This window comes from Fusarium solani (assembly GCF_023522795.1).
Source record: "Fusarium solani strain SB1 chromosome Unknown bctg00000000, whole genome shotgun sequence".
NCBI classification, from domain to species: domain Eukaryota; kingdom Fungi; phylum Ascomycota; class Sordariomycetes; order Hypocreales; family Nectriaceae; genus Fusarium; species Fusarium solani.
Genome location: NW_027072157.1, coordinates 285,761 through 303,551, shown reverse-complemented (window position 1 = coordinate 303,551; position 17,791 = coordinate 285,761). Strand labels below are relative to the sequence as shown.

Genomic DNA, 17,791 nt, shown 5'->3' with positions numbered 1-17,791 from the left:
GTTTAGGCAATCATCTGACTCCCGTCTCGTTCCAGAATCGAAACATATAAGGCGTCCGTTGTTCGCATTCCATCCAGTCGTTTGCTATACACATTAAACTTGTCTAGGTCATTCATTTGTTCCTAGATATCTGCAAACGAACTCTTCTAATTGACTTGATACCCGTTGCCTTCAGGGTCAACACCAACAACAACCACCTTCTTTCCTTGCCACGCTCGCTCATCTACACTTACACCTTACCTTGACAAGCACAGTCACACAACACCGTCAAGATGGCTTACAGAATTTCTGCCCCCGATGAGTACCTTGCCATCACTGGCATGGGCGTCAAGACCGTCAAGATCACAAAGGCGACTTGGGTCTGGCCCCTTCAGCGATGCACACGCTTCAGGTGAGTTTGTGCGAGCTTGCGACTGTGCAGGTGACTAACGAGATGGCAGCGTTCAACCTCACGACTATGCCATGGATCTCCAGGCCATGACAAAGGAGAAGCTTCAGTTTTCGCTTCCCGTAGTCTTTACCGTTGGTCCCGATGTGAACCAGCGGGGGGCAAACACCCGTGAGGCCGTTGCGGATGATGAGCACGATTTCAGGCGCGAGGACCGCGGTGACTCGCTGATGAAGTACGCCATGCTCCTGGCCAGCTCCGAGGCTGGCAACGGCACGCCCATCCAGGAGAGCCAGCACGTCGCCAACATCGTCAAGGGCATCATCGAGGGTGAGACCCGTGTTCTCGTCTCGAGCATGACCATGGAGGAGATCTTTACCGAGCGCGAGGTCTTCAAGAAGCGCATCTTCCGCAACATTCAGAGCGAGCTCGACCAGTTTGGTCTCAAGATCTACAACGCCAACGTCAAGGAGCTCAAGGACGCTCCCGACTCTGTCTACTTTGCTTCGCTGTCCCGCAAGGCTCATGAGGGTGCTACCAACCAGGCCCGAATTGACGTTGCTGAGGCCCAGCTGCGCGGTAATGTCGGTGAGGCTAAGCGCAAGGGTGAGCAGGAGCGAGAGATTGCCAAGATCAACGCCGAGACGGCTGTTCAGAAGACGGAGCGTGATATCGAGCGCGCCCAGGCAGAGGCTCACCTCGACACCAAGCGAACTGGTCTCACCCGCGATGTCGACATTGCTCGTGTCACTGCTCAGCGTACCCTCGAGTCCAAGGATGAGGATCTCAAGAAGGAGGTCGAGATCAAGCGTGCTGCCGCTGAGATGGAGCGTCTGCGTGCCACTGATGTCGTCAAGGCTACCATCTCCCGAGAGAGCAAGCAGCAGGCTGCCGATGCCGCTGCATACGAGGTCGAGGCTGAGGCTCGCGCCAACCAGGAGGCTAGCCAGCGCAAGGCCGATGCCACTGCCTACCAGACCAAGATCGCCGCCGACGCTGAGGCCGAGGCCGACTTCGCCAAGGTTACCAAGAACACTGATGCTGCTGCCTACAAGACTCGCAACGACGCCGAGGCCTACAACTATGCTGCTCAGCAGCGTGCAGAGGCTGAGCTTGTGCAGAAGCTCCGCGAGGCCGAGGGTATCTCTGCCATGGCTGATGCCTACGGCAAGCTGTCGCAGGCCTTCGGTGGTCCCGCCGGTCTGCTGCAGTACATGATGATCGAGAAGGGCACGTACGTCGAGCTGGCCAAGGCCAACGCTACCGCTATTCGTGGTCTCGAGCCCAAGATCAGCGTGTGGAACACTGGCAGCAACGGCCAAGGAGGCCAGGGCTCCGACGCCACCGAGACGATGCGCAATGTTTACCAGATGCTTCCCCCTCTCATGTCGACCATCAACGAGCAGACCGGTATTACTCTTCCCGAGTGGCAGTTTGGCCGTCTCAACGCTGGTGTCAACGCTGTTGACCAGGAGAAGGTCAACGGCAAGGGACGAATCAACCACTAAGGGGCATGATATCGAGTGGATTTCTGGGTTGGTAAAGGGGTTCTTCTGCTTATTGATGACAAACTGATACCTGGGTTTCTGCCCACGCGTGCTTTCGTTCTTCTTTTCATTTGTATGATAGAATGGGGAGTCTTGATACCAATTTGCTAGCTTTGAGATAATGATCTTTTTACTCAACTTTTCTTTTTGCTCGTCAGATTGTGGAGTGTTGGGGTCGTTCCCTTGGAGATGTTGAGATGGCTCAACACTGGTGATGGTACAAGTCTTGGTGTTGAAGAGTGGTAATGGATTTATTAGGTAATTTGGATCTGGCCAGTTGCTACTTAGGTACCTTCCATAATGAAGCCAAAATTTTAACTCGGGTTTTCTGCAAACAACGCAGCGGCGTTTAGGGGAGGTGCACCTTCCTGGCTGCACCTTCCCGAGTGCACTCCCGTCGACTGCACTGAATGCACCCCCCCTCGCTGCTGCCTGCGAGAAACCTCACCTCGACATCATCTTTGGCCCGGCAGCCTTTCCGCCAATCTCGACCATTTCTAGACGATCTGTTTCCTTCGCAGTCAAAGCGCTTGATCGCGTCAATGCCCCGTCGAAAGCGCACCAAGCGCGGTGCCGAACCGTCGGTGGAGGTAGCGGTAGAGGAACAGAAGCCCTTCCCTCTGCTCATGCTCCCTGAACTGGTCTTTCACCTCATTTTCTCTTGCCTCAAACCTTCTGAGATGAGCGGCATCTCCCGATCGTCGACACTTCTCCGGTCGCTCCTCTTGCCGTACGTCTTTTACGCGGTCCGCTTCGACGGCACCGTAGCGGACGTCTCTTGCATGCTCGAGGCTTTCCTCTACCACAGAAGACAAAGGTTCATGCAACCACTATGGGAGTCGGTTCGGTGAGTAGTGACTATCCATTCACGAGAAGGAAGAGACCCTTGACAAATACTGGCAGATGCTTTACCGTCTCTCCAAATTCCGCAAGTGGCGAACCCCGGGGGGTCGAAGTCATGAACAAACTCCCGAACCGCATTCTTGAGGGCTTACGACGAACGGCTCAGGTGCGAACCGTTGTTTTGGACCTCGACAATCTCGCTTATGGCCTACAAGAACGGTTTGTCAATTCTCTGAAAGCCTCGCCGGGGTGGCCCGAGGTGACCGCCCTGAGCGTCACTGCTATCGGCAGATACACAGAGAGCATCGTCAACTACTGGCTTCCAGTCAACGTCAACTACCGGGCTCCATGGGACATAAATAACTCCGACACGCTGATTCGGTACAGCACCATGCCATTCAGCGCGATGAGCAACCGTACTGGGCAGCTGACTAGGATGTACTTGGGCCATAACCTTTTGGTTATTCAGACAAGAGCCAACCTGCCCGGTCTCCTGAAGCCCTGGGTCGGAGAAAAAGTGCGCAAGCAGTTGGAGTGGCTCGTCATGGGGTATTTTGATAAGTGGCACAAGCCATATCTTAGCCATCGCACCCTCAACACCGTTTCAGATTCTGAACAGCTGGTATGCATTCTCCCCTAACCCTTGACGAATCATGACGGGAAGCTAACGAATAATGCAGGCTGACGGTACTCAGAGCCTGATCGATACCCTGGCGATGATGCCTCGTCTTCGCCGATTCGCATTCTGGGTTGATCGGAGAGGGCTGGGACGCTGCTTCGTCCGTCAGGTCTGGACGATAGACTCCAAGCCGCTCACAATGGCCGAGGTAGATGATTGGTACACGAATCTGGTTCAAAAGATTGTGAAATCATTACCCAATCTGGAGAAGCTTGCCATAATGGACAACAACGGTGTGGTGTACGTGGGCACTAGGGCCTCGGAAGGGAATGACCTTACGGTTTCTCGCGAGATGTTGGAGGCAGGTAGTCAGAGATTCCCTGCGGGAATTGATGACTAGCATCTCTCTACACTTGCATTTGCAATGTATTTGTTACATTGCCTGCTCCAAGTAGGCAACATGTCGTTGGTGTTGGCTGGTACTGGAACTACAAACTGGACAGGGTGGCTGAGGAGGGTGGTGATATATAAAAACTGATGTCGGCATGCTGAAGAAAATCGCGTTGATGCCATTTTGAGGTCAACATAGACCTGAGTTATCGTCTCGAGGAATATATCACGAAAAGACTTCATTGACAATCTACCGTCCTTGTGCCATCACCAAATCCGCCTGCATCTGGTTCATCGCTCGATGGATATAATCCCACATCTCCCGTAGTCTGTCATCTCTGGAGCTCCCGCCAGATGCTCATGTCTAATATAAGTGCGAGGAACTCGAGCCCCAACACCTATGTCGCACTCAAGAATGCTCATCGTCATTCAACTCCTGGCTGAACGGCATCGGGGAGTACTTTCATGGTCTCCCCATCGCCGGACTTCGCACCGCGATATATACGATCGCGAACAAACAGGCTGATCTCGAGCATTTGGGGGATGACGTCGGCAACACGCTGGACCTGCGCGGTGTACCAATCCAGCACCTGATCATCCGTCAACGGCTCGTTGTCGTCCCCATCTACACCCAATCTATCTCGGATATCAGTGGGTTGGAACCTGCATATATCGACGGTAACTGCGAAACGGTGGAGATTGGGCATGTGTTGTAACGCCTCTATCATGCCTTCAAGGAAGTTGACGCCAAAAAAATATGGTTTCGCAATTGGCTAAATCCATCTCTGCGAGGGCACGTAGCTGCGTATTTGAGGGCATTCGCAGAGAGCTCGCGTTAATGAGGAAGGTTATACGTATTAAAGTACCGAATTTCTTAGCTAATTATCCTCGATTTGATATTGAAATCAGCTAATCATAGCAGAGGCCAAAGAGGGAGAAGAAACTAGAGGAAAAGGAGACCGAACAGGAAGAAGGGACTAAAGAGAAGGTAGGCTTTGCCTACGCCAGGGGAAGAGACAAAGTCGTCAACAGCACGGTCTTGCAAGTGTGAGAAAGTTCGAAGACCCAAAGCCTGTGTCGCATTCACGGATGCTCATCGTCATCTAGGCCCCAGGGGAATGTCGAGCATTCGACTCCTGGCTGGACCGCGTCGAGAAGTACGCGCATGCTCTCGCCATCCTCGACCTTTTGGCCGCGATAAACACCAGCGATGTCTATGCCCATGGAAGTGCCAAAGTTCCCAAACAGACAGACTTCTTGAAGCTGGGGGGCGGCGTCTGCAATGCGTTGGATCTGCTCCGTGTACCACTCTAGCATCTGGTTGTCCGTCAATGCCTCGTTGTTCTCGTCCAGGCCCAGCCTGTCGCGGATCTCATCTGGTTGGAAGCGGTAGATGTCAAGCGTGAAGGCAAAACGGAGAAGACTCGGCATCTGTTGCAGGGCCTCTATCATCTGTTCGAGGCGTTGCTCCTGCATCTTTTGTTAGCAACAGTCTTTGACTTCTTGTGGTGCTGTGTACTTACAAAAGTGTCCATGTTGCCTTCTCGTCCGTGGTTTTTCTCGACGATGGATAGCCACTTGACATGCGGGAAGCTCTCCCACATGCCGTACACATGCTGCATCGCTGGGAAACTGTTCGCGTTGAAAGGAGGGAAGGGGTGCTCGAGTCGTAGGCGCTCGAGTCTCTTGCAGTGTCTCTGGGCATCCACCGACAAAAGAAACGAGTGAGTTCCGCTCAGGTCAATAGCCATGAGCTTGTCAGGCGAACAGTTGTGAATGAGGGCAGCGGCGAAACGTCGGTTTTCGCCTAGCCCAGTGAGTCTCAATCTCTTCAGGTGCTCCCAACTCGGGGCGCTGGGCATTGCGGCTCGGAATGTATCTATATGTCCATCGCCGAAACGTTCCAAGTCGATGGAGAGACATCGGACCTGGCACAGGAGTCGGACGCCTTGTAGCACTTGAAGGCGTAGGGCATCTTGGGATGCAGGTAGCATCTCCTCCAAGTCAAAGCCATCGATGGAGTCTGGGAAAGGGAACAGGAAGGATGCACAGCTGTCCGATCAGATTAACGGGAGTCCTTTTTCTTGGGGAGAAGAGAGGGAATGGTGCTTACCGAACTGTGGTCCAGATTTCCGTCATCTCTTCTGGTGTTCTGCCATGGATGAAGTGACGCAGACGGTCTCTGACGTCCGGCTGGAGGTGGTCGAACCTGATGGTATGGAACAGCGATCGAAGAAAAAAGGCCCTAAGGCGCTTAGATGCTCGCGTCACGCCGTCTAGCTCCCTCCCGGTCAGGTTGGAACCGATCTCTGGGTAGATCTCTGGAGGGAGCTGATCTAATATAAGGTTGGTTCTTTGGACTTCCATGATGAGGGAGCGGGTAGCGTGAGGACAGAGGGGAAAGACTTGGATTTTTGTAGGAAAAAGAAATGGAAGGAGGAAGAGGAAGAGTCAGAGAAATAAATGCAGAGAGAAAAACTGTTTGGCGATGTTTGGTGGATGCCAGCGTTGGCCGGCACTGCCTATCACTGCCGCCCACATAATGCAAACGAACGATTGATTGTCTCCAAAACTTTTTGCTTGAAAAGAAATTGCCAGATCAGTATGTACACGCAAATGAATAAGGGCTAATAAAACACCGATTAAGAAAGATGTGTGGGGGCAAGATGATGTACAACAGCCTCAACACCAACTCCGTTTTCGTCACTCGACTTGCATCCATAGCCCTTCAATCCTCTCAGCCTCAGCCTGCAACATCTGCGTCCTTGGGTCAAACTGCAACATTTGAGAGGAAGAACTCAAACCAGGAGTCAACCCCGGAGCCAGGGCCTGCTCCCTCAGCCGGTCCGCCGCTTGAAGATCGAGAACACCCTGCAACGACGTTTCGTTTCTGTACCATCCCATCTGAGAGTTTCCTACAATGTACCCATTACAGCCTTGGACGTCTCCTCTGAACTTTGTCATGTTGGCAATCAGGGCGTCGGTGTGAGACTTGTTTAGCATGGCCATCCTGTTTGAGTGGTCTTGGTCCATCATCCGCTCCTTTTGCATGAGAATCTGCTTCCGCTGCATGTTTTCCTGATCGTATGCTGACTTGAGAGCTTCTAGCGTTTGGGTCATTTGAATAAAGATCTGCTTGCGCTGCGCTGCGTGGTTGAGGAAGCTTTGGAGGTCGCCCGACTGACAGGCGTCGGTGTACAAGTTTCGCATCCGGGAAGAGTAGAGATCGCAGATACCTTAAGTGCTGCGTACCTCGCAGATAGTGTATCTGTTCTCGAGCGTTGTGTCCTTTGCAAAGGTCACGTAGCATTCTTCGCAGATCTGGGCATTCTGCCATCCCCAGTATCGTCTGGGATATCCGTTGGGCTTGCTCCGGGGGCAGGGTTCAACGCTGGCAAACAAGGCGGCGAGGTCCCCCAGGGCCTTCCAAGTTCCTCTGAGGATGCACTCGTTAAAAGCGTTTATGTTCTTGTTGAAGCGTGGATGGCCAACGTTGAAGCCGCAGACCCTCTTGTCCGACTTGAAGAAGCTTGAGGACTTGGGGATGAACCAATTTGCTCCGCCCCAGATGTTGACCATTGTAGAGTAGCATGCGCTGCAGATGATGATCTCTTTGGACTTGTTGGGGAGGGTGAACCATTTTGCGCCTGGTGTTTCGTAGGGGCTGTAGAAGGGGGTGCTTGCTGAATTCGTCTAGGGCTCGCTAGAAGATGCTGAGGTCTTTTGTGTCGAAAACCCTGTTGGATACAGAGTACATGTTTATGTTTCCACAGAGGCACATTGTTTCTTCCCCCCTGGGTGTTACCTGTCTCCAGTATTGCTGGTCTGGCGTGTTGTGAAAGTTGTCGCAGTAGCAAGCACCGCAGAGGACTGTGCCCCTGGGTCCTCGTGTGGTCTCGTACCAGGTGTGTTCGTTTGTGGGCACGGGCAAACCCTTTTCGCACTTTGGTATTTGGATGCGGGCTTGCACCTGTTGGCAAAAGGCAGACCAGTTGTCGCTTGGTGCGTAGAGGTCAAACACGCGCCGGACGTAAAAGGTGCTTGCGTCGCAGAAGGCCTCCAGGCCTGTGGAGAGGGTGAAGTTTGAGGCAAACGACGACGTCATGAGTATATCTTCATAGCAGGCTGCGCAAAAGGTCGCATTGGGGATTCTAGGCGATGTGTACCATGATGCGCCGGGTCTGATCTCGGCATCAGTACAGTGAGGGATTCTCTGTCGCTTCTGCATAAACTCGACGGCGTTACTCAAACTGGACGATGATACTGCCTCCGGCCAGAGCGTGTCCTTCATGCGTTTGGTGCCAAAAAAGCATTTCCGCTGCTGTCCGGCTCCAAGGTGTACCATTCTGAATGATGATTGGAATTTTGTGTTGTAGATGTGGTCGACGTAGCATCTGGAGCAGATGAGAAATTCGGGTGACGAGGGGTGGACAAACCAGTCGAGCTCCATGTCCATGAGACCGTCGTGGCACACTGAGATGGGGATGATGCCGCAGGGATGCATCTCTGGGGGGTGAATAGGGTTCAGTGTTGGTGCGGCTTGGGGACTCCATTGCTGCTGGGTTTGGTATTGAGGTTGGGGTTGAGCTTGAGCTTGCGGGTACTGTTGATGTCCTCCATACGGCGTTGGAGTTGCGACCGGTGATGGTTGAGGCTGTTGATACTGTTGCTGCGGCTGCTGCGGCGGCGGCGGTGGAGCAGACGAGGGAGTGTTTACAGAACTAGTAGGTCTCGACGACTCAGGCTGTATCCTCAAATCCTCCAACTGCCTCTGCGCCTCTTTGAGCTTTTCCTCCTGCTCTTTCTTCAAGCTTTCTAGTTCGCGTTCTGCCTCGGCGATCTCCCGGTTGTACTCGTCCTGGAACTGGGCGGCGAGCTTCTCGGCAGCCTCACGGTCGCTGTCAACTAGGCTTTGGGCCTATTGGGGAGGAGGGGGATGCTGTTGCGACTGTGGGGGTGGAGGATACTGCTGTTGTTGAGAAGGTGGAGGAGGATACTGTTGCTCTTGAGGAGGAGACTGGTATTGTTGCTGTTGAGTAGGAGGAGGAGCATATTGCTGATATTGTTGCGGAGTCCCGTGCTGTTCTCGCTCTGATGAGCCTGCTTGTTGATATGGGCCGTACTGCTGTGCGTAGTATGCTTGTTGCTACTGCTGTTGTAGCTGCTGTGCCATCGGATAGTTGGCGTGTTCCTTGGCTTTCAGATACTCCTCCCCCACCGCAGTTGCGATATCAGTCGCCTTGGATATTATCTTGAATAGTTTCCCCATTATGTCTTACCTACGCCGTCAGGCTTCAGAGATTCAGACAACCGTATCACCCCTCAGCAGGTTAACAGGATAAGTGAAGAGGCATGCGGCTCTTGTCGAAAGCAAGCCACCATCTTTAATAGCCCCCTTCACCCGCATTCCTTTGGGATTAGTTTCGTTGGCTGAAGGTCAGCTCAGGACGCCTTGCAGGGATGCCATGCAGTAGCTTCTGCAGGAGTGGGACTATGGTGATGGTGGCGCGCCTGAAGGAAGCCACCAGCAGCTTTATATCAGACGTTTCATGACTCTGGTAATGAACAAGCCATGAGATTACAGTGTCTTGGGTTATTTCTCTTCTCTCCTTTAAACGGGGCTCCAGGTTGAAGAGAGAAGTGACGGAGTGACGTCCTCAGCTGAGACACAAGGCGGACTCGCACGCACCAACATGCCAGGGGCAATGATCACTACGAAGGATCCATCTTTTGTTGCCCGACAACTCCGGGGCCCAACAATAACTTCCTTGCTAGGCAAGGTGTTTTGTCTCCGCTGAGGCCGACAGGTTGGTATGCCGTAACACGTTGCGATCGACGGGGGAGAAAAGCGGTTGCTTGGAGGTGGATGTTTCATGGAGATGGCGGGAATAACTTGAGGGGAACCTTTGTTTTACGGTTATTTTAGCCTGGGTGAATCCTTTATGTTTGGCTTGTTTTGACATCAAGGTCAGGCCCTCCCTGCTGGATCACACCAGCTATCAAGTTCATGATCAGGCTGGCACATTTGCAAGAAATCTGCGACCCTCGGAGTTGGGTGACCGTAAAAGGTGCCTCAACGAGGGGCCTCTAGAGCTTTTAAGTAAAATGAATAAATAAAAATATAAAATAAATAAATTACATTCTAAAATCTATATATAACCTTAGCTTTATAATCATAAGCCTTTTATGCTATGATTTTGGGGATTAAAAAGGTCAAGTACTTGCGAAGTGTGCCATTTTTTTTTTCTTAGACTACTAGAGCGCCTCCTTAGACGGCGTTGTGGCTACTTAGACATTTGAGAATTGCATCCATGACCCTTACAACCTTCCCTTATCCAAAGGTCTTTCGTATCAAGATAAGTAAGCTGTTGCAATGCCCAGAGGCCATATTGGACACATCCGGGATGAGAATCCAGGGACTGAATGTGCATGTCAACCCTTGTCTTGCATTACGGAACAAGAGACGAGAGACATTGCTCAGGAAAACAAAAGCGAACAGACATCGTCCAAGGCAGATTGGGTGTTAGAGGCAAGTTTATAGACCAGTATGAACAAAGTGACACGCATGCGGGCTGATACAGTCCTCTTATTTTCTTCTCCCCTTTTGTGACCATGTCGTATCCAGTCTCTTTTTCTATCCGTAACCTCTATAGTATACGCCCTGAGAATTTACTTCAAAAAGTCATTTTTTCCTTGCTCCTTTAGTACCTCGTGCACAACCTCGAGGACTCGCCCATGAATGTCGGTCGGTGCCGCGACGAACCCGAAATTCGCGCTCATCTTTCTCCCAGCCGTCAAGTCAATCTTCTTTCCATGGACATCGGTGATCTTTCCACCGGTCTCCTCAAATAGTAGCATAGCTCCCGCGTGATCCCATGCCTTGGCGTAGCGGTCTCGGCGCTTGTACACCCAGACTGTCGTGTTGCCAAGGCCCATTGCGAGTACCGCCCAGCGGAGGACCCAGGGAACGAGGTCGCAACCCGGGAAGGGCGCATTGAGGCGAGATGCAACGACTTCGTGGACGCCATCGAGGGCAGAGTCAACGATGTTGGCGCACGTGACGAAGCGGACATCTTGGTCTGCGGCGTGGGAAGCAAGTCTCCGGGGCGCATCTGCTGATAGGGGGCGAACGAAGGCGCCATGTCCCTTGACAGCAAAGAATATGCAGCCTTGTCCAGTGGGATCAATGTTCTCGTTTCGCAGAGGCGCCTTTGCATCGATGGACAGGTTGGGAGCTCCAACGATGCCAGCAACCTGCTCTCCATCCAACAAAAGGGCCATGTTGATGGCGTAGAGCTCCCCACGAAGATACGTCTTGGTTCCGTCAATCGGATCAAAAATCCAAGTTCGACCAGATGCCTCAGGGCTACTGGCACCGCACTCATCGATAAGATCGCACATCTGCTCTCGACTTGTGGGGAGCTGGCAGAGCGAGGGAGTGTCATGGTCACTTGTGATTCGGCTCAGCAGCTCCCACACCCGCTCCATCAGAACTGGGTTCTTGCGTAGATCAGAAGCATCTTCCTCTCCGACAACATGATCCTCGGGAAAGGCATGCTTGATGGTCGCTGTGAGAAGGGCCTGGACAGCGAAGTCGGCGACTGTCACTGGGCTCAGATCTTCCTTTTCGATGGCGCCCTTGTCTTGGCTGGAGACGATGGACTGGCTGAGCTTTGCCGCCTTTTGCAAGGCGCCAATGGCGACTGTAAGCTCACGTGCATACGGACTGTCCATCTTTGAGGTAGTACAGCTGTCTGAGGTCAAAGTGTTGAGGCGTGTTGGTGGTACATGAGACCCCGCTTGAGGGAATTATGGATATATGCATATTGCACCCATTTATGATGCATCCAACGCCTTCTTTCACATTCACGGCGTCATCTTAAACATGCACCAAATGGACCATCACCGCACATGCCTAACGAATCGGTGACGCTCGATCCCGCCGCCGTTACCTATTCGGCTGGTACTTTCGAGTTGTTCCCCGTAATTCGAGACATTCTTCGCACACGCTATTGTGTCCCTGGGTCCATTTTCCTCGTTGAAGGTGTTGAACGAGTCTCGGTCTCGCGTTCTGGACGATGGCAGGCTGTACGACTACTCCTCGGTGATGGAGCTATCTGCATTCAGGCTCTTTTAGGGGCGAATATGCATCGGTTTGTTCAGATGGGAGAGGTTGCTTTGGGAGCGTACATTCGATGCGAGGTTTTCCATGCCAAGTGGCAGAATATCGAGGATCGTACTATGGTGACGCTCGTTGTCGAGGATCTTGTCACCGTCGGATGGAACGAATCGTATCGAGCTCTTGGACAGGATCAAGAACCTGTAACGCAGCCGTATCCAGCGACATCCGAACAGCCACCTCAAGAGTCGAAGAACGTGCAGTCAGAAGAGCTAAAAGCTACGGTCAAGCCTAGTTCACTACACACCGGGGACTTTGACTTTGGCGATGATGAAGAAGCCGCCGAGGAAGCCTTCGAGGACTTTGAGACTCTTGCGTACCCGACCAAGCCCAAGCCCCAGCAGAAGCCTCAGCAGCCCATTGCTCTGCCCCGCGACTGGCATGACCCCCAGACTCCGCTGAAGCTCACGACGCTACGATCCATCCCGCATCTCCCATACAAGCAGAATTGGTCTTGCAACGTGCTTGCCATAGTAGCCTCGCTGTCGGATGTAGAGCCATCCAACCTCCCTCCACACAGGCAGAGGACTGCGCGACTTGCCGACCCCTCCACGTCCAAACAAGTACATCTGACGGTGTTCCTCGACCCTGAAGAGTTTAGCCCTCGCGTCGGAAGCGCGGTCCTACTTGTTGGAGTTAAGAATCATCGGTTTGACGGGGGAAGTCTGAAGAAGTACGAGAGCGATCGCAAGAATGGGCGGTGGTGGTTTGAGGACCCGTTGGAGCTGGGATGGTGCGATGTGGAGGGAATCAAGGCATGGTGGTCTGAAGCAACTAGGGCTACGTAGACGAGGGCTACAATAAATAATTATGATGAATTCTCACATCGTTTCTGGTGCCTTTGGAGACTTCAAGTTTGGTCTTCTCTGCAGATTCTGGTCACATGACCGCTCCTGCACATGTGCTGTAGGCATCCAAGCGTGAAACCACTTGCGATACTCTTCAACTCTATCCAGCCACGCCATCAACACAATGCAGATCACTACCGACCAGCCTTTCCAAAAGGCTCTGGCTTCGCCAAGTCATGGTCGCACCAAGAAGCAGGCCATCGACGACTTCCTAGCGGATCTGTCGCCTTGGGATATACTGTACCTGCGGGGCCGAATCCGTGACGCAACCATCGTGCTCTCAGGTCTCCAAGATCTACCCCCAGAGCTCATCTGTCTTATTCTTTCGTACCTAAGTGTTAAGGACTTTCGGGCTTGCAGATTAGTCTGTAAGGCATGGGCAACGGCGTGGACGCAAGATTCGGTCTTGGCGCGAGCGTGTCGGAACTTCTTCCCCGGTCTCTTGGAGACGTACCCGACAACGCCTGGCAGACAGCTCTTTTCGATGGCAATCAGGAAGCGCAAGAAGTGGCAGCGGCCCTTTTCCAAGTACACTTGGATGCGGTGGAATCAGGGCCTCAGCAGCATCTTTCGCGAGTCAACTCCGCCGTCGCAGCTTGGCCCGGTACCCGTCGATTCGTGGTATCCTTCGCTTTATGCGAAAGAGAAGCTCGCTTGGCAGCCCAGGTTGGATAGAGTTATTGTTGATGACCTTCGGACTAGAGAAAGACATAGGTTTCTTCCTCCTGGAGGTGCCATGTCGGGCACTCAATTCCGACTTGTATGCATCAGCGATCAACTTCTTGTGATGAGAGAAGCCAACCAGCCCAACCGAAAGATGTCAGTGTACTACCGGCCGATCTATCCCCGGGTCTGCTAACGTTAATAGATTTATTACCAACCTAGCTACGAAAGAGTGGAAGACCATCTCATTGCCAGGTCCATTTGCTACAGCGCATACAGAAGCCAAGACTGTTGGCATTGGAACCTCAACTGGACAGATCGTGGTCTTTACTTGGGGCGGCAAGACAACACAGCTCGACCTCACAAAGGTTCAGACTTGCCCGCCCGGATCGGAGCGTTTATTTGGAGGCGTAGCCAATGTCTTGCCGCATCCGACACAAGATAATGTGGTGTTTGGGGTTTGGGCATGCTCCCGCAAGATTTCGAGTGAGTACACGGACTACCTCTGCAAGCAGGCACTAAATAAGGCAGACTTTAAACAGATCAGCTTTGTTGTGATCAAATTCGAGGACGGGCAGCCAGTGTGGTGGGCGACGGAAGACATTCCAAACCCCAGACGACACGCCAACAAAGAGTGCAATCAAGAGAGCTATCTCGGATTGTCGTTTGCGTGTAGAAAGTCGGACAACTGTGGATCTTTTGCTCTGGGCATCTATCGAAGCCAAAACCAGGTTCAAACATTGCCTGGTATCTGTTATGGATGCTTGCCGGCGACAAGAGTTGGTGACTGGGGTGCTGTCTCTTTCAACGTCTTGACGCAGACCTTTAAACACTACGAATACAGATCCTCACGGCCCGACCTGCTCTGGATTGGAAGCCCTCAACCTCATTTGACTGTGGGAAGGGAATTGTTGTTTGTGGATGCACACCTCTGGAATGAAGACTTGCTGCTGGCAGCATCCACGGCCGACGGAAACATGCGCATCGACCTCCACCTGCAAACGATACATCCTGTCGGAAGCGGCTTTTCGGGTGAACCACGCTGGGCGCCGATCCGACTTCGAGACTCGGTGCATGCCGCGAGGACGAGGATATTTCAGGATGACGACTTTGTGGTAGTACCCACCATCGGAGGCGTTGTCATGTTTGAACCGTCTGACTCACCGTCAGAGGGGAGGCCGGTTGATGACTATGTCGACTCATTGGATACGCCTCAGCCGCTAGACCGTTGGAAGTCGGAGACGTTGATCTTGATAAAGGATGATCCTGCGCCTGAGAGTCCATCCGCGAGGGCCTCTCTGTTGCGACTTGTTAACAATCAATAACACGTCAACACGGACAGACGCAAGACCGATAAGGTTCGGAATGTTAATGGAAGAATTCTTTTTTGGTGACACTCTGATGAATGAATCATACCTGTAGAAACTTCTGCACCCTTGGTGATAGAGTTTAAACGGCCCGCCCGGCATCGGAGGTCAACCCAAGTGGGGGCTCCATCAAAGACCCCCATGACGTTGGATCGCGATGGAGCACCTCCAACTGACGTGATTCATCAATCACGGGCAGTGAAACATCTCACGGGGTCTTTGGCCTGTCACCTGCTCTCTTCCTTCTCCGACATGATCACCGCCAACTGATAGCATCCTCCTACACTCCAAGATGCCTCCTCCAGCTTCGGACGACGTCGCGCGCCCCCGCGATAGCGACCAGATATCGACGCGCAGCTCTAGTTATGCCTCTGATACGGAATCAGACGACGGGCGCGGCCATCGGACACGGATGCGCAAGGCGAAGCAGGCTATTCGCTTGATTTCCTTCATCTCGGCCAACATTTGCGCTCTCTGCAGCGGCTCCATCGTCGTATTTTCGCTGTATGCGCCGCTCTTGCAATCGCGATTGCACTACACCCAGTTCCAGGTCAATGCCGTCGCCATCGCCGGTTCCCTCGCCCTCTACCTCCCCATCTCGATCGTCGGATACATATGCGACCGCGTTGGTCTCGCGCCTCTCGCACTCACGGGAGGAGTCCTCTTTGGCGGGGGATACGGCATCGCTGCGGGTGTGTACAGGAAGCTGGATCTTCAGTACCGCGGCCATGGTGGGCCTCGGCCGGATGGGACTGGTCGCTCCCGCTCATGATGTTTGCCTTTGTCTGCATCGGCATCGCGACCTGCGCGCTGTACATGGCCGCTGTATCGTCTTGCGCAAAGAATTTTGGAAAGGGTCGATACAGAGGTTTGGCGCTCGCCACGCCCATTACTTGCTTTGGGTTGAGTCCCATGTGGCTGAGTCAAGCGGGGAGTCGTCTGTTCACTGAAACGCGACCAGATGGCTCCAAGGGAGACTTGGACGTGTTCCGGTTCTTCCTTTTCCTCGCGGTTCTACTGTTTGTTATGGGCATCATGGGGACGTTTACACTGCGCGTGGTGGACGAGGAGGACCTTATTGATGAGGCTATCGAGGAGCTGGAACAGAGCGGTCTGCTTGACGGGAGCGCGCTGCTAGGCAGGGCCAGCAGCTACGGCGGCGTGAGTGCACAGGGCGATGATCTGGAGAACTCGTCATTACTAGATCCGACCAAGGACGACAAGAAGTGGAAGAAGAACTGGGTTCTTAACACCGAGACGCGACAATTCCTCGCTGACAGGACGATGTGGCCATTTGCTTTGGCGTTCCTGTTGATGGTAGGTCCGGGCGAGGCCTTCATCAACAATCTGGGTACCATCATCGGCACTCTGACGCCACCAATGTCGGAAGGGCTTGGACACCACACCTCGGCGGCCACGCATGTTTCCATCTTTGGTGTTACAAACACGCTCGCGAGGATTTTCATCGGTACTCTGACGGATTTGCTGGCTCCTTCGCCTCAGACACAGCATGTTCAGGTCAGACACGCTCGTTCGGCGGTCAGCGATCGCTTTGCCATCTCTCGCGTCGCGTTCATGGCATTTTTCGCCGCTGTCTTGTCGTTTGGACTGCTCGTCCTGGCGTCGGGATTCGTTCAGAACCACTCTGAGCGTTTCTGGCTCGTCTCTGGCATGGTTGGTGCTGGCTACGGCGCCATCTTCAGTCTCACGCCCCTGATCGTCACCATCATCTGGGGCGTCGAGAACTTTGCCACCAACTTTGGCATCATCGGCATGCTACCTGCCCTTGGATCAACTTTCTGGGGCCTCGTGTACTCGGCCGTGTATCAGGATGGTGCCAACCATCCTGGGGATGAACCCGGAGATGGAGAGGGTGATCTCTTCTGCTACGGACAGCGATGTTATGCTGGGACATACTGGGCAGAGACTGTCACGGTCTGGATTGGTATTGGACTTCTTCTCTGGGCGTGGAAGGGAAGACGGGGATGGGTACAGCGCGGTATTGTGATTTAGGCATTCTCACGGCGTTTCTGGATAGAAGAGCATACGAGTCGTTGCATCACCAACTGGGTAGGGGTTTTGTTTGTATAGCATTCGCTTTCATTGGCATCTCATCATGGGCATGTTTAGTTTTTTATATACAAAGTCACATCCTCCGAAATTCGGTCTTGAAGCGGTAGGGGCTTGCATGTTGACCACGAGCTTTACCCCGGATTCTCAACGTTTGCCGTTCAAGTTGCTGTGTGACCCATCTACCGTGATGCTCATTCGCCAAAACCGTTCTATTTCCCAGCCACCTTTTGAGAAAATTGTTAACGAGGTACATGTCGGCTCTTGATCTTGACTCCGGGCGGTGGAGAGAACACCGCCCGGGCACAGATCAACCCCCGGGGATTGAGACTCTTCCCCTGTTCACGGTCCACTTGAATCATACGAATGGCCGCGGGGAAACGATAGGAAGCTCCCGGCATCATGCCAAACAAACGGGAACCCGCTTTGTCGGGGCTCACGATGGCGCCTGGAGGCTCTTATCTTGGGTTGATGGGTCTGGGGATTAGTGAGCGGAAGGTTGACGGTGGAGTTGAAGCAGGTTGATCGCCATGGCCTTGGCGGGATGGCCGAGTCCAATCTGTGTTGGATGAAGAGTAAACTTGGATCTATGACTAGGAAGTTGCTTGATGATGGGTAAGCCTCTGAGGTCTTGTGGCAGTTGCCGATACAAAACTTTCAACGGGTGAACGGGTTCAGCCATTGGGTTTGTATCAGTATTTACGAGTCATGAGTGATTGAGGCTTGCTTGACTGAGACCGAGTTATGATTTGTCTGCTGTGTGCCAACTAATTACGCTGTCTGGATCATTTGGAAAATCGCTTTCCCTGTCCTGATGGCTATCCTTTGGACAGATTTGAAGGGGAACCGCTATAGCTTGTATTGATAGTCTCGTTCG

The 17,791-nt window shown here is 53.0% G+C and overlaps 8 protein-coding genes across 8 annotated transcripts; 5 read left to right on the top strand and 3 right to left on the bottom strand.

Moving 5' to 3' along the window:
* Nucleotides 1–272: 272 nt before the first annotated feature.
* Nucleotides 273–1,896, top strand: MRS44_000099 (uncharacterized protein; the record flags this gene model as incomplete). Its single annotated transcript, XM_046275897.2, has 2 exons — nt 273–391; nt 441–1,896. The coding sequence occupies 2 exons, from the start codon at nt 273–275 to the stop codon at nt 1,894–1,896; spliced, it is 1,575 nt and encodes a 524-aa protein (XP_046129784.1).
* A 449-nt stretch (nt 1,897–2,345) lies between these two features.
* On the top strand, nt 2,346–3,797 carry MRS44_000098 (uncharacterized protein; the record flags this gene model as incomplete). Its single annotated transcript, XM_065624269.1, has 3 exons — nt 2,346–2,782; nt 2,839–3,400; nt 3,459–3,797. The coding sequence occupies 3 exons, from the start codon at nt 2,346–2,348 to the stop codon at nt 3,795–3,797; spliced, it is 1,338 nt and encodes a 445-aa protein (XP_065479642.1).
* Nucleotides 3,798–4,212: 415 nt separating this feature from the next.
* Nucleotides 4,213–6,154, bottom strand: MRS44_000097 (uncharacterized protein; the record flags this gene model as incomplete). Its single annotated transcript, XM_065624264.1, has 4 exons — nt 4,213–4,423; nt 4,875–5,257; nt 5,311–5,839; nt 5,901–6,154. The coding sequence occupies 4 exons, from the start codon at nt 6,152–6,154 to the stop codon at nt 4,213–4,215; spliced, it is 1,377 nt and encodes a 458-aa protein (XP_065479641.1).
* A 336-nt stretch (nt 6,155–6,490) lies between these two features.
* Nucleotides 6,491–9,056, bottom strand: MRS44_000096 (uncharacterized protein; the record flags this gene model as incomplete). Its single annotated transcript, XM_065624259.1, has 5 exons — nt 6,491–6,967; nt 7,040–7,480; nt 7,593–8,685; nt 8,737–8,933; nt 9,006–9,056. The coding sequence occupies 5 exons, from the start codon at nt 9,054–9,056 to the stop codon at nt 6,491–6,493; spliced, it is 2,259 nt and encodes a 752-aa protein (XP_065479640.1).
* A 1,400-nt stretch (nt 9,057–10,456) lies between these two features.
* On the bottom strand, nt 10,457–11,521 carry MRS44_000095 (uncharacterized protein; the record flags this gene model as incomplete). The annotated part of the gene is made up of 1 exon (XM_046279590.2): nt 10,457–11,521. One exon carries the CDS (start codon nt 11,519–11,521, stop codon nt 10,457–10,459), a length of 1,065 nt encoding a protein of 354 aa, XP_046129789.2.
* Nucleotides 11,522–11,698: 177 nt separating this feature from the next.
* Nucleotides 11,699–12,754, top strand: MRS44_000094 (uncharacterized protein; the record flags this gene model as incomplete). The annotated part of the gene is made up of 1 exon (XM_065624247.1): nt 11,699–12,754. One exon carries the CDS (start codon nt 11,699–11,701, stop codon nt 12,752–12,754), a length of 1,056 nt encoding a protein of 351 aa, XP_065479639.1.
* A 184-nt stretch (nt 12,755–12,938) lies between these two features.
* MRS44_000093 (uncharacterized protein) lies at nt 12,939–14,802 on the top strand (the record flags this gene model as incomplete). Its single annotated transcript, XM_065624240.1, has 2 exons — nt 12,939–13,633; nt 13,683–14,802. 2 exons carry the CDS (start codon nt 12,939–12,941, stop codon nt 14,800–14,802), a joined length of 1,815 nt encoding a protein of 604 aa, XP_065479638.1.
* A 334-nt stretch (nt 14,803–15,136) lies between these two features.
* MRS44_000092 (uncharacterized protein) lies at nt 15,137–16,857 on the top strand (the record flags this gene model as incomplete). The annotated part of the gene is made up of 2 exons (XM_065624236.1): nt 15,137–15,575; nt 15,806–16,857. The coding sequence occupies 2 exons, from the start codon at nt 15,137–15,139 to the stop codon at nt 16,855–16,857; spliced, it is 1,491 nt and encodes a 496-aa protein (XP_065479637.1).
* Between the last annotated feature and the right edge of the window lie 934 nt (nt 16,858–17,791).